Raw genomic sequence first — 12,129 nt, forward strand, 5'->3', positions numbered from 1 at the left:
CAAAAGATCAGCAAGGAAATAAAGGCCTTAAACGACACACTGGACCAGATGGACATCACAGATAAATTCAGAACATTTCACCCCAAAGCAACAGAATACACATTCTTCTCTAGTGCACAGGGAACATTCTCCAGAATAGATCACATTCTGGGTCCTAAATCAGGACTCAACCGGTATCAAAAGATTGGGATCATTCCCTGCATATTTTCAGACCACAATGCTCTAAAGCTAGAACTCAACCACAAAAGGAAGTTTGGAAAGAACCCAAATACATGGAGACTAAACAGCATCCTTCTAAAGAATGAATGGGTCAACCGGGAAATTAAAGAAGAATTGAAAAAAATCATGGAAACAAATGATAATGAAAATACAACGGTTCAAAATCTGTGGGACACAACAAAGGCAGTCCTGAGAGGAAAATATATAGCAGTACAAGCCTTTCTCAAGAAACAAAAAAGGTCTCAGGTACACAACCTAACCCTACACCTAAAGGAGCTGGAGAAAGAACAAGAAAGAAACCCTAAGCCCAGCAGGAGAAGAGAAATCATAAAGATCAGAGCAGAAATCAATGAAATAGAAACCAAGAAAACAATAGAACAAATCAACGAAACTAGGAGCTGGTTCTTTGAAAGAATTAATAAGATTGATAAACCCCTGGCACGACTTATCAAAAAGAAAAGAGAAAGGACCCAAATAAATAAAATAATGAATGAAAGAGAAGAGATCACAACTAACACCAAAGAAATACAAACAATTATCAGAACATACTATGAGCAACTCTACGGCAATAAATTTGACAATCTGTAAGAAATGGATGCATTCCTAGAAACATATAAACTACCACAACTGAACCAGGAAGAAATAGAAAGCCTGAACAGACCCATAACCAGTAAGGAGATTGAAACAGTCATTAAAAATCTCCAAACAAACAAAAGCCCAGGGCCAGACGGCTTCCCGGGGGAATTCTACCAAACATTTAAAGAAGAACTAATTCCTATTCTCCTGAAACTGTTCCAAAAAATAGAAATGGAAGGAAAACTTCCAAACTAATTTTATGAGGCCACCATCACCTTGATCCCAAAACCAGGCAAGGATCCCACCAAAAAAGAGAGCTATAGACCGATATCCTTGATGAACACAGATGCGAAAATACTCAACAAAATACTAGCCAATAGGATTCAACAGTACATTAAAAAGATTATTCACCACGACCAAGTGGGATTTATTCCAGGGCTGCAAGGCTGGTTCAACATCCGCAAATCAGTCAATGTGATACAACACATCAATAAAAGAAAGAACAAGAACCATATGATACTCTCAATAGATGCTGAAAAAGCATTTGACAAAGTACAGCATCCCTTCCTGATCAAAACTCTTCAAAGTGTAGGGATAGAGGGCACATACCTCAATATCATCAAAGCCATCTATGAAAAACCCACCGCAAATATCATTCTCAATGGAGAAAAACTGAAAGCTTTTCCGCTAAGGTCAGGAATATGGCAGGGATGTCCATTATCACCACTGCTATTCAACATAGTACTAGAGGTCCTAGCCTCAGCAATCAGACAACAAAAGGAAATTAAAGGCATCCAAATCGGCAAAGAAGAAGTCAAATTATCACTCTTCGCAGATGATATGATACTATATGTGGAAAACCCAAAAGACTCCACTCCAAAACTGCTAGAACTTATACAGGAATTCAGTAAAGTGTCAGGATATAAAATCAATGCACAGAAATCAGTTGCATTTCTCTACACCAACAGCAAGACAGAAGAAAGGGAAATTAAGGAGTCAATCCCATTTACAATTGCACCCAAAACCTTAAGATACCTAGGAATAAACCTAACCAAAGAGACACAGAATCTATACTCAGAAAACTATAAAGTACTCATGAAAGAAATTGAGGAAGACACAAAGAAATGGAAAAATGTTCCATGCTGCTGGATTGGAAGAATAAATATTGTGAAAATGTCTATGTTACCTAAAGCAATCTACACATTTAATGCAATTCCTATCAAAGTACCATCCATCTTTTTCAAAGAAATGAAACAAATAATTCTAAAATTTATATAGAACCAGAAAAGACCTCGAATAGCTAAAGGGATATTGACAAAGAAAGCCAACGTTGGTGGCATCACAATTCCGGACTTCAAGCTCTATTACAAAGCTGTCATCATCAAGACAGCATGGTACTGGCACAAAAACAGACCCATAGATCAATGGAACAGAATAGAGAGCCCAGAAATAGACCCTCAACTCTATGGTCAACTAATCTTCGACAAAGCAGGAAAGAATGTCCAATGGAAAAAAGACAGCCTCTTCAATAAATGGTGCTGGGAAAATTGGACAGCCACATGCAGAAAAATGAAATTGGACCATTTCCTTACACCACACACAAAAATAGACTCAAAATGGATGAAGGACCTCAATGTGCAAAAGGAATCCATCAAAATCCTTGAAGAGAACACAGGCAGCAACCTCTTTGACCTCAGCCGCAGCAACATCTTCCTAGGAACAACGCAAAAGGCAAGGGAAGCAAGGGAAAAAATGAACTATTGGGATTTCATCAAGATCAAAAGCTTTTGCACAGCAAAGGAAACAGTTAACAAAATCAAAAGACAACTGACAGAATGGGAGAAGATATTTGCAAACGACATATCAGATAAAGGACTAGTGTCCAGAATCTATAAAGAACTTAGCAAACTCAACACCCAAAGAACAAATAATCCAATCAAGAAATGGGCAGAGGAAATGAACAGACATTTCTGCAAAGAAGACATCCAGATGGCCAACAGACACATGAAAAAGTGCTTCATATCACTTGGCATCAGGGAAATACAAATCAAAACCACAATGAGATATCACCTCACACCAGTCAGAATGGCTAAAATCAACAAGTCAGGAAATGACAGATGCTGGCGAGGATGCGGAGAAAGGGGAACCCTCCTACACTGTTGGTGGGAATGCAAGCTGTTGCAACCTCTCTGGAAAACAGCATGGAGGTTCCTCAAAATGTTGAAAATAGAACTGCCCTATGACCCAGCAATTGCACTATTGGGTATTTACCCTAAAGATACAAACGTAGTGATCCAAAGGGGCACGTGTACTCGAATGTTTATAGCAGCTATGTCCACAATAGCCAAACTATGGAAAGAACCTAGATGTCCATCAACAGATGAATGGGTCAAGAAGATGTGGTATATATACACAATGGAATACTATGCAGCCATCAAAAGAAATGAAATCTTGCCATTTGCGACAACATGGATGGAACTAGAGCGTATCATGCTTAGCGAAATAAGTCAAGCAGAGAAAGACAACTATCATATGATCTCCCTGATATGAGGAAGTGGTGATGCAACATGGGGGCTTAAGTGGGTACGAGAAGAATAAATGAAAGAAGATGGGATTGGGAGGGAGACAAACCATAAGTGACTCTTAATCTCACAAAACAAACTGAGGGTTGCTGGGGGGAGGGGGTTTGGGAGAAGGGGGTGGGATTATGGACATTGGAAAGGGTATGTGCTTTGGTGAGTGCTGTGAAGTGTGTAAACCTGGTGATTGACAGACCTGTACCCCTGGGGATAAAAATATATGTTTATAAAAAATAAAAAATTATATTAAGAAAAAAAAAATTAGAGCTAGAGTGAGTAGGAAGAGGGGCAGAGAAAGAGGGAAAGAGAGAGAATCTCAAGCAGACTGCATGTCCAGTGGGATTCCTACCTGGGGCTCAGTCTCACCATCCTGAGATCATGACTTGAGCCAAACAGACTGGAAGAATATGGAGGATGGAAGGATATGCAGATTTTGTTTTTTGATCTTTCTTCTTTATATATTGAGAAAACTGTAATTTGAGCTATTTTTAATTTTTAAGTACACATGTATGCAGAAATCATGCACTTACCTTTAAATTAAGTGGAAAAGAAAAACAGCCTATGAACAATTGTTAAGTATAGAGAGAACTCAGGGTTACCATGAGAGACACATTATAGACTGTGCTTGTCCCATTCTCTGGGATGAAAATGGTGTTTTTCTTTTTAAATATTTACAATTAGACTTTCAATTCAAAATTATTTCTAATACATTTACACTTAGTCTTTTAATCCAAAATTATTTCCAATACTTAAACATAATAAAATGTATTATAAAATACATGCAAAATACAAATTCAGATTTGTATTTGTAATTTGTAATTACTCTCCCAAATTTTTATGAAACTTTGTGAGTGTATGCTCTCAATTTCGGTACTTATCTCATGGTAGACTAAAAAGATCTTGTTGTGAACACCTCTTTTTCACTTGCAAGGCGACAAACCAAGATATTTGTATAGAAAGGTATTTAATCTGAGTATAATATAATAACATATGATGTAAAAAATAGCTTTGTAAGAAAGTCATACATACTATAGCTATTTATTTGTAATTAATAGTTCATAAATTCAGTTTAGGGAAATTTTAGTTTTCTAAATTGGTAAATATTTAGTAAATAAAGCTTTATTTGTAAAAGGAAAAAAGTCATATTGGGTCATATTGTTTGAATTTCTTATTCAATTTTGCTCTTACCCTGTTGTCTTGATGGGGCTTACTTTTTATTTCAAAAGGCCTGGTCTGCAGAGGGCCGACCTGTCAACTGTTGATGACAGTGTACAATTACAGTGTAACTGGATCCTGAAGTGGTGAGGACCAGTGAGAGCATGGAGCACTGCAGTGTGTACTAATAACTAACGTTCTGCTGGGCTTCATCTCACAGGTATCATCCCTTGGAACGCTTTACCAGGGAAAATCTGTGGCTCAGCCCTCGGGAACATCTGCAACACCAATGAGGTAAACCCTTCTCCTGTCAGTGTCTGGACATGGGTGCTTGGCAGAGCCAGCTGTGGAAAGGGCTCTTTGAGGTAGAAAGAGCAGAAGGTGGTACAAATGCTAGGAAAAGCAGGTCTTTGTGCCAAATTGTATGTAATCATCAATATTCAGCCATTTTTTATCTAGCAAATGGCCATTTGACCATTTGGTCCAGCTATTGAGTAAGGATATTTAGCAATCAGAAATCTTATTCTTTTGGCAATAATATGTACTGATATCAATTCTGCACATCTGAAAACACATGTAGCTTCTTCTCTTGGACTGCCACATATTTTTTTGAAAGTAAGACATTTGTCACAGAATATTAAATATAAACTAATTTTCTTAAAAAGATTTCCCTGAATTTGTGTATAAACTCATTTTTTAAAGACTTTATGTACTTATTTGACAAAGACAGAGACAGTAAGAGAGGGAACATAAGTAGGGGGAATGGGAGAGGGAGAAGCAGACTCCCCACTGAGCAAAGAGCCCCATGCAATGCAAGGCTTGATCCCAGGACTCGGGGATCATGACCTGAGCCAAAGGCAGACTTAACTCACTGAACCACTCAGCACCCGTGCATAAACTAATTTTTAAGTCCATTACTGTTCATTATTTTTTCCATAGTGATTCACTGGTATGTCTCTTTGTTTTTAATTAGATTTAAAATCCTTGTTTAAAATATCACAGTTCTAGAATATTTTTAAACATCAGTTTTTAAGTGTTTGTGAAGGAAAAGTCCTAAATACACTAGTAAGAGTTTGCAAATTTAAGAGAATACTAGCATGCTTTTGCAAAGCATGTGATTCATTTATCACTGAAATAATCAGTCACTGCCTCCTTCATTATGTAGTTTGTATATCCATACTAAAGCAGGGGCTTCCAAGTTGGCTGCACACTATAGTCACAGAAGAGAATTATACTTATGACTGAGGTCCAGTCCCTAAATTGGCAGATTTAATTGGTGTAAGATATAACCCAGGCATCAGAAAGTTTTAGAAAACTCCTAGGTTATGCTTTTCTGCAGCAAGCCAGGCTTCAGACAGAGACTTGAAAGGAGTGCACACTGGCACACAACCTCACAGAAAGCAGCTCTGGAGAAGAAATAACAGGTGTAGGCCCATCAATGCTCACCCAGTGCGCTGTTCTTTCCTAGTTCTACATGTCCTATATCTTGTTCATTGTGGCCTGTGCCGGAGCTGGTGCCACTGTCATTGCCCTGGTGAGTAACCACAGTCCCACATCTGGCCTAGTGCTGCTCTCCTCCCTCCAGGCTCTCCTGCCAGACTTATCTTCCCCCAGTCCAACACCAGGACAGAGCCCTGGTTCCATCTCACCCATGTAAACCTCCCCCTCCTTGGGGTGCAGGCAGACCTTCTGTCCTGAGGATGTAGAGTGGAATTTGAATTCTTTTGGAAAGAATTCAATTTCTTTTGGAAAAAGAGAGATATCAATACCTGGAATAGGTGTTCACCAGGAATAGCAGTTAACCTAGCTTCTACTGTGATTATAAAGGGGAAAGAAGTCATGCATGGGTCCCAAGCGGGCAGCCACCCTGACTACCGTTATCTTACTATCCGTTCTGTTCTCTTCCACCAGCTGATCTACCTGATGGCTACTACCTATAACCATGCCGTCTTGAAGTTTAAGAGTCGGGAAGATTGCTGCACTAAATTCTAAATTGCTTAACCAACGAGGAGCCCCATAGGGAGCGCTCCTTAGGAGCCTGAAATCTCCCTAAAGCTGAGGCCAGGTTGCTGTAGTCTGGTGACAGGAATATGTAAATAGCTTTATTCCACTCATTTTGCATTGTAGATTAATAAGATGACTTACCCTGAGTGAATTACAAAATAATGAGATCTGGCTATAATCCCCTTTCCATGTTGTGAAAAGGATTCAGTTATGAACCTACCTTGGTAAGCATATGTTAAAGAGTAATTTCCTGAAACTTAACTTTCAAGCAGTATTTCTAAATGAAGTATTAAAATTTTATAATACCTGCATTTTCCATTATTTTTGCTCACTTAGTAACCAGTTTCAGTAACAAAAATATAAAGTGTTAAAGATGAAAGAGAAAGGGAATTGTTTAACTCTGCATTTTCTTTTATCAGACTCTTTTTCTGCAAAACGTTTGGCAGATATATTTTGATTTCAAATACTTTGTGATCATATGCCTCATTACCATAACAAATACTGCTAAAGAATCATATGAGAATTTGAAGGAAAAAAGCATGAGTATGTTTTCTTCAAAAATAGAATTAATTAATGTGTGATTTTAGGGGGCATAATTCTGTGATTCCTCTTACAGTCCCGAAACTAAGAACTTTAAACAGCTGTGTTTAATGAAACATTCCTCCTCAGTAGCCCATTCCCAAACTGTACACAACATTTTAATAGAAAGAGAAATTGTGCCTGGATCTGAAACTCTCAGATGTCAAAAATATGTCAAAAAGTAAACATGATATATAACATATATGAGGTACCTATTTATTTTTTAATAAAATAAACATGAAAAAATGTTTGCCACACCGACTGTAAACAATCATAAGGATTTTTATAGATTGTAATACATAGTTGCACTCTATCTGTTAACATAGAGACTGCATGTTGCACTTATAAATTATTTTCTTGTTTTTACATTCATCTAATTTTTCCATATTCAACATGTGGTTTTTTCATTATTTACTCAAAATAAACATTGTTCATACTTTTAAATCTTTAGGAGAAATCAATCTTTGTCTTTAAGGAGAAAATGTCTTTGCAATACAGTTATTTAAAACTAAAACATAGTGTGTTTCTTAACGTCTACATTGTTCTTTAAAAGTATTCTTAAGGGGGAGGAGTCAAGATGGCAGAGAAGTAACAGGCTGAGACTACTTCAGCTAGCCGGAGATCAGCTAGATAGCTTATCTAAAGATTGCAAACACCTGCAAATCCATCGTCAGATCAAAGAGAAGAAGAACAGCAATTCTGGAAACAGAAAAACAACCACTTTCTGAAAGGTAGGACCAGCGGAGAAGTAAATCCAAAGCGACGGGAAGATAGACCCCAGGGCAAGGGGCCGGCTACCGGCAAGCAGAGGAGCAACAGTGCACAAAATCAGGACTTTTAAAAGTCTGTTCCGCTGAGGGACATCGCTCCAGAGGCTAAACCGGGGCAAAGCCCACGCGGGGTCAGCGTGGCCTCAGGTCCCGCAGGGTCACAGAAGGATCGGGGGTGTCTGAGTGTCGCAGAGCTTGCGGGTATTGGAACAGGAAAGCTGGCTACAGAGACAGAGCCGACAGTAAGCTCACAGCTCGGTGTTACCTTGAACTGGTCGCAGGCTCGGTGAGCTCGGAGTGCGGCCGGAGGTCAGGCAGACGGGAGTAACTGGGCGCTGTTCTCTGAGGGCGCACTGAGGAGTGGGGCCCTGGGCTCTCAGCTCCTCCAGGCCAGAGACCAGGAGGCTGCCATTTGTATTCCCGTCCTCCAGAACTCTACAGAAAGCACTCAGGGAACAAAAGCTCCTGAAAGCAAACCCCAGCGGATTACTCACCCCGGCCCCTGCTAAGGGCAGTGCAATTCCGCCTGGGGCAAAGACACTTGAGAATCACTACAACAGGCCCCTCCCCCAGAAGATCAACAAGAAATCCAGCCGAGACCAAGTTCCCTTACCAAGGAGTGCGGTTTCAATACCAAGGAGAGCAGCAGAATTCCAAAGGAGGAGAAAGCAAAGCATGGAACTCATGGCTTTCTCCCTGTGATTTTTTTTTAGTCTTGCAGTTAATTTAATTTTTTTCTTTTTCATTTTTTGTTTTTTTTTTTCTCGCCTTCTGGTAAATTTTTTTTAACTTTACCTTTTTCTTTTTTAACGTTTTTTAACCAGTTTAACTAATATATATATTTTTCTTTTTTATATTTTTTATATGTTTTCTTTTTTTCTTTAATTCTTTCCTTTTTTTTTTTTCCTTTTTCATTTTTTTTCTTTCTTCCTTTTTGAACCTCTTTTTATCCCCTTTCTCCCCCCTCATGATCTGGGATCTCTTCTAATTTGGTTAAAGCATATTATCCTGGAGTAGTTGCCACCCTTTTAGTATTTTACTTGCTCCTTCATATACTCTTATCTGGACAAAATGACAAGACGGAAAAATTCAACACAAAAAAAAAGATCAAGAGGCAGTACTGAAGGCTAGGGACCTAATCAATACAGACATTGGTAATATGTCAGACCTAGAGTTCAGAATGACAATTCTCAAGGTTCTAGCCGGGCTCGAAAAAGGCATGGAAGATATTAGAGAAACCCTCTAGAGAGATATAAAAGCCCTTTCTGGAGAAATAAAAGAATTAAAATCTAACCAAGTTGAAATCAAAAAAGCTATTAATGAGGTGCAATCAAAAATGGAGGCTTTCACTGCTAGGATAAATGAGGCAGAAGAAAGAATTAGTGATATAGAAGTCCAAATGACAGAGAATAAAGAAGCTGAGCAAAAGAGGGACAAACAGCTACTGGACCACGAGGGGAGAATTCGAGAGATAAGTGACACCATAAGACGCAACAACATTAGAATAATTGGGATTCCACAAGAAGAAAGAGAGAGGGGAGCACAAGGTATACTGGAGAGAATTATTGGGGAGAATTTCCCTAATAAGGCAAAGGGAACGAGCATCAAAATTCAGGAGGTTCAGAGAAGGCCCCTCAAATACAATAAGAATAGGCCCACACCTCGTCACCTAATAGTAAAATTTACAAGTCTCAGTGACAAAGAGAAAATCCTGAAAGCAGCCTGGGAAAGAAGTCTGTAACATACAATGGTAAAAATATTATATTATATTATACACAGAGACCTGGCAGGCCAGAAAGAGCTGGCATGATATTTTCAGAGCACTAAACGAGAAAAACATGCAGCCAAGAATACTATATCCAGCCAGGCTATCATTGAAAATAGAAGGAGAGATTAAAAGCTTCCAGGACAAACAGAAACTGAATGAATTTTCAAACACCAAACCAGCTCTACAGGAAATATTGAAAGGGGTCCTCTAAGCAAAGAGAGCCTACAAGTGGTAGATCAGAAATGAACAAAGACCATATACAGTAACAGTCACCTTAGAGGCAATACAATGGCACTAAATTCATATCTCTCAATAGTTACCATGAATGTTAATGGGCTAAATGCCCATGTCAAAAGACATAGGGTATCAGAATGGATAAAAAAACAAAACCCATCTATATGTTGCCTCTAAGAAACTCATTTTAAGCCCAAAGACACCTCCAGATTTAAAGTGAGGGGGTGGAAAAGAATTTACCATGCTAATGGACATCAGAAGAAAGCAGGAGTGGCAATCCTTATATCAGATCAATTAGATTTTAAGCCAAAGACTATAATAAGAGATGAGGAAGGACACTATATCATACTCAAAGGGTCTGACCAACAAGAAGATCTAACAATTTTAAATATCTATGCCCCCAACGTGGGAGCAGCCAACTATATAAACCAATTAATAAAAAAATCAAAGAAACACATAAACAATAATACAATAATAGTAGGGGACTTTAACACTCCCTTCACTGAAATGGACAGGTCATTCAAGCAAAAGATCAGCAAGGAAATAAAGGCCTTAAACGACACACTGGACCAGATGGACATCACAGATAAATTCAGAACATTTCACCCCAAAGCAACAGAATACACATTCTTCTCTAGTGCACAGGGAACATTCTCCAGAATAGATCACATTCTGGGTCCTAAATCAGGACTCAACCGGTATCAAAAGATTGGGATCATTCCCTGCATATTTTCAGACCACAATGCTCTAAAGCTAGAACTCAACCACAAAAGGAAGTTTGGAAAGAACCCAAATACATGGAGACTAAACAGCATCTTTCTAAAGAATGAATGGGTCAACCAGGAAATTAAAGAAGAATTGAAAAAAATCATGGAAACAAATGATAATGAAAATACAACGGTTCAAAATCTGTGGGACACAACAAAGGCAGTCCTGAGAGGAAAATATATAGCAGTACAAGCCTTTCTCAAGAAACAAAAAAGGTCTCAGGTACACAACCTAACCCTACACCTAAAGGAGCTGGAGAAAGAACAAGAAAGAAACCCTAAGCCCAGCAGGAGAAGAGAAATCATAAAGATCAGAGCAGAAATCAATGAAATAGAAACCAAGAAAACAATAGAACAAATCAACGAAACTAGGTGCTGGTTCTTTGAAAGAATTAATAAGATTGATAAACCCCTGTCCAGGCTTATCTAAAAGAAAAAAGAAAGGACCCAAATAAATAAAATCATGAATGAAAGAGGAGAGATCACAACTAACACCAAAGAAATACAAACTGTTATAAGAACATACTATGAGCAACTCTACGCCAATAAATTTGACAATCTGGAAGAAATGGATGCATTCCTAGAAACATATAAACTACCACAACTGAACCAGGAAGAAATAGAAAGCTGAACAGACCCATAACCAGTAAGGAGATTGAAACAGTCATTAAAAATCTCCAAACAAAAGCCCAGGGCCATACGGCTTCCCAGGAGAATTCTACCAAACATTTAAAGAAGAACTAATTCCTATTCTCCTGAAACTGTTCCAAAAAATAGAAATGTTCCAAACTCATTTTATGAGGCCAGCATCACCTTGATCCCAAAACCAGACAAGGATCCCATCAAAAAAGAGAGCTATAGACCAATATTCTTGATGAACACAGATGCGAAAATACTCAACAAATTCTAGCCAATAGGATTCAACAGTACCTTAAGAGGATTATTCACCACGACCAAGTGGGATTTATTCCAGGGCTGCAAGGCTGGTTCAACATCCGCAAATCCGTCAATGTGATACAACACATCAATAAAAGAAAGAACAAGAACCAAATGATACTCTCAAATGATGCTGAAAAAGCATTTGACAAAGTACAGCATCCCTTCCTGATCAAAACTCTTCAAAGTGTAGGGATAGAGGGCACATACCTCAATATCATCAAAGCCATTTATGAAAAACCCACTGCAAATATCATTCTCAATGGAGAAAAGCTGAAAGCTTTTCTGCTAAGGTCAGGAATATGGCAGGGATGTCCATTATCACCACTGCTATTCAACATAATACTAGAGGTCCTAGCCTCAGCAATCAGACAACAAAAGGAAATTAAAGGCATCCAAATCAGCAAAGAAGAAGTCAAATTATCACTCTTCGCAGATGATATGATACTATATGTGGAAAACCCAAAAGACTCCACTCCAAAACTGCTAGAACTTATACAGGAATTCAGTAAAGTGTCAGGATATAAAATCAATGCACAGAA

The 12,129-nt window shown here is 38.4% G+C and overlaps 1 protein-coding gene across 6 annotated transcripts in view; it reads left to right on the forward strand.

Annotated features, from left to right (window-relative positions):
• The window catches only part of LOC309856875 (neuronal membrane glycoprotein M6-b-like), a 197,948-nt gene that overhangs the window by 33,603 nt on the left and 152,216 nt on the right, over positions 1 to 12,129 (forward strand). For 4 of the 6 annotated variants that reach the window (XM_082718667.1, XM_082718663.1, XM_082718664.1 and 1 more), the window contains 2 exons: positions 4,750 to 4,823; positions 5,998 to 6,063. In XM_082718667.1, the coding sequence (XP_082574793.1) occupies positions 4,750 to 4,823; positions 5,998 to 6,063 (140 nt within the window). Of the gene's footprint in view, positions 1 to 4,749; positions 4,824 to 5,997; positions 6,064 to 6,440; positions 7,557 to 12,129 lie in introns of those variants that run through there. The other 2 variants (XM_082718666.1, XM_082718665.1) reach the window with 2 other exon arrangements.

Source organism: Mustela nivalis (assembly GCF_964662115.1).
Source record: "Mustela nivalis genome assembly, chromosome: Y".
Taxonomy (NCBI): domain Eukaryota; kingdom Metazoa; phylum Chordata; class Mammalia; order Carnivora; family Mustelidae; genus Mustela; species Mustela nivalis.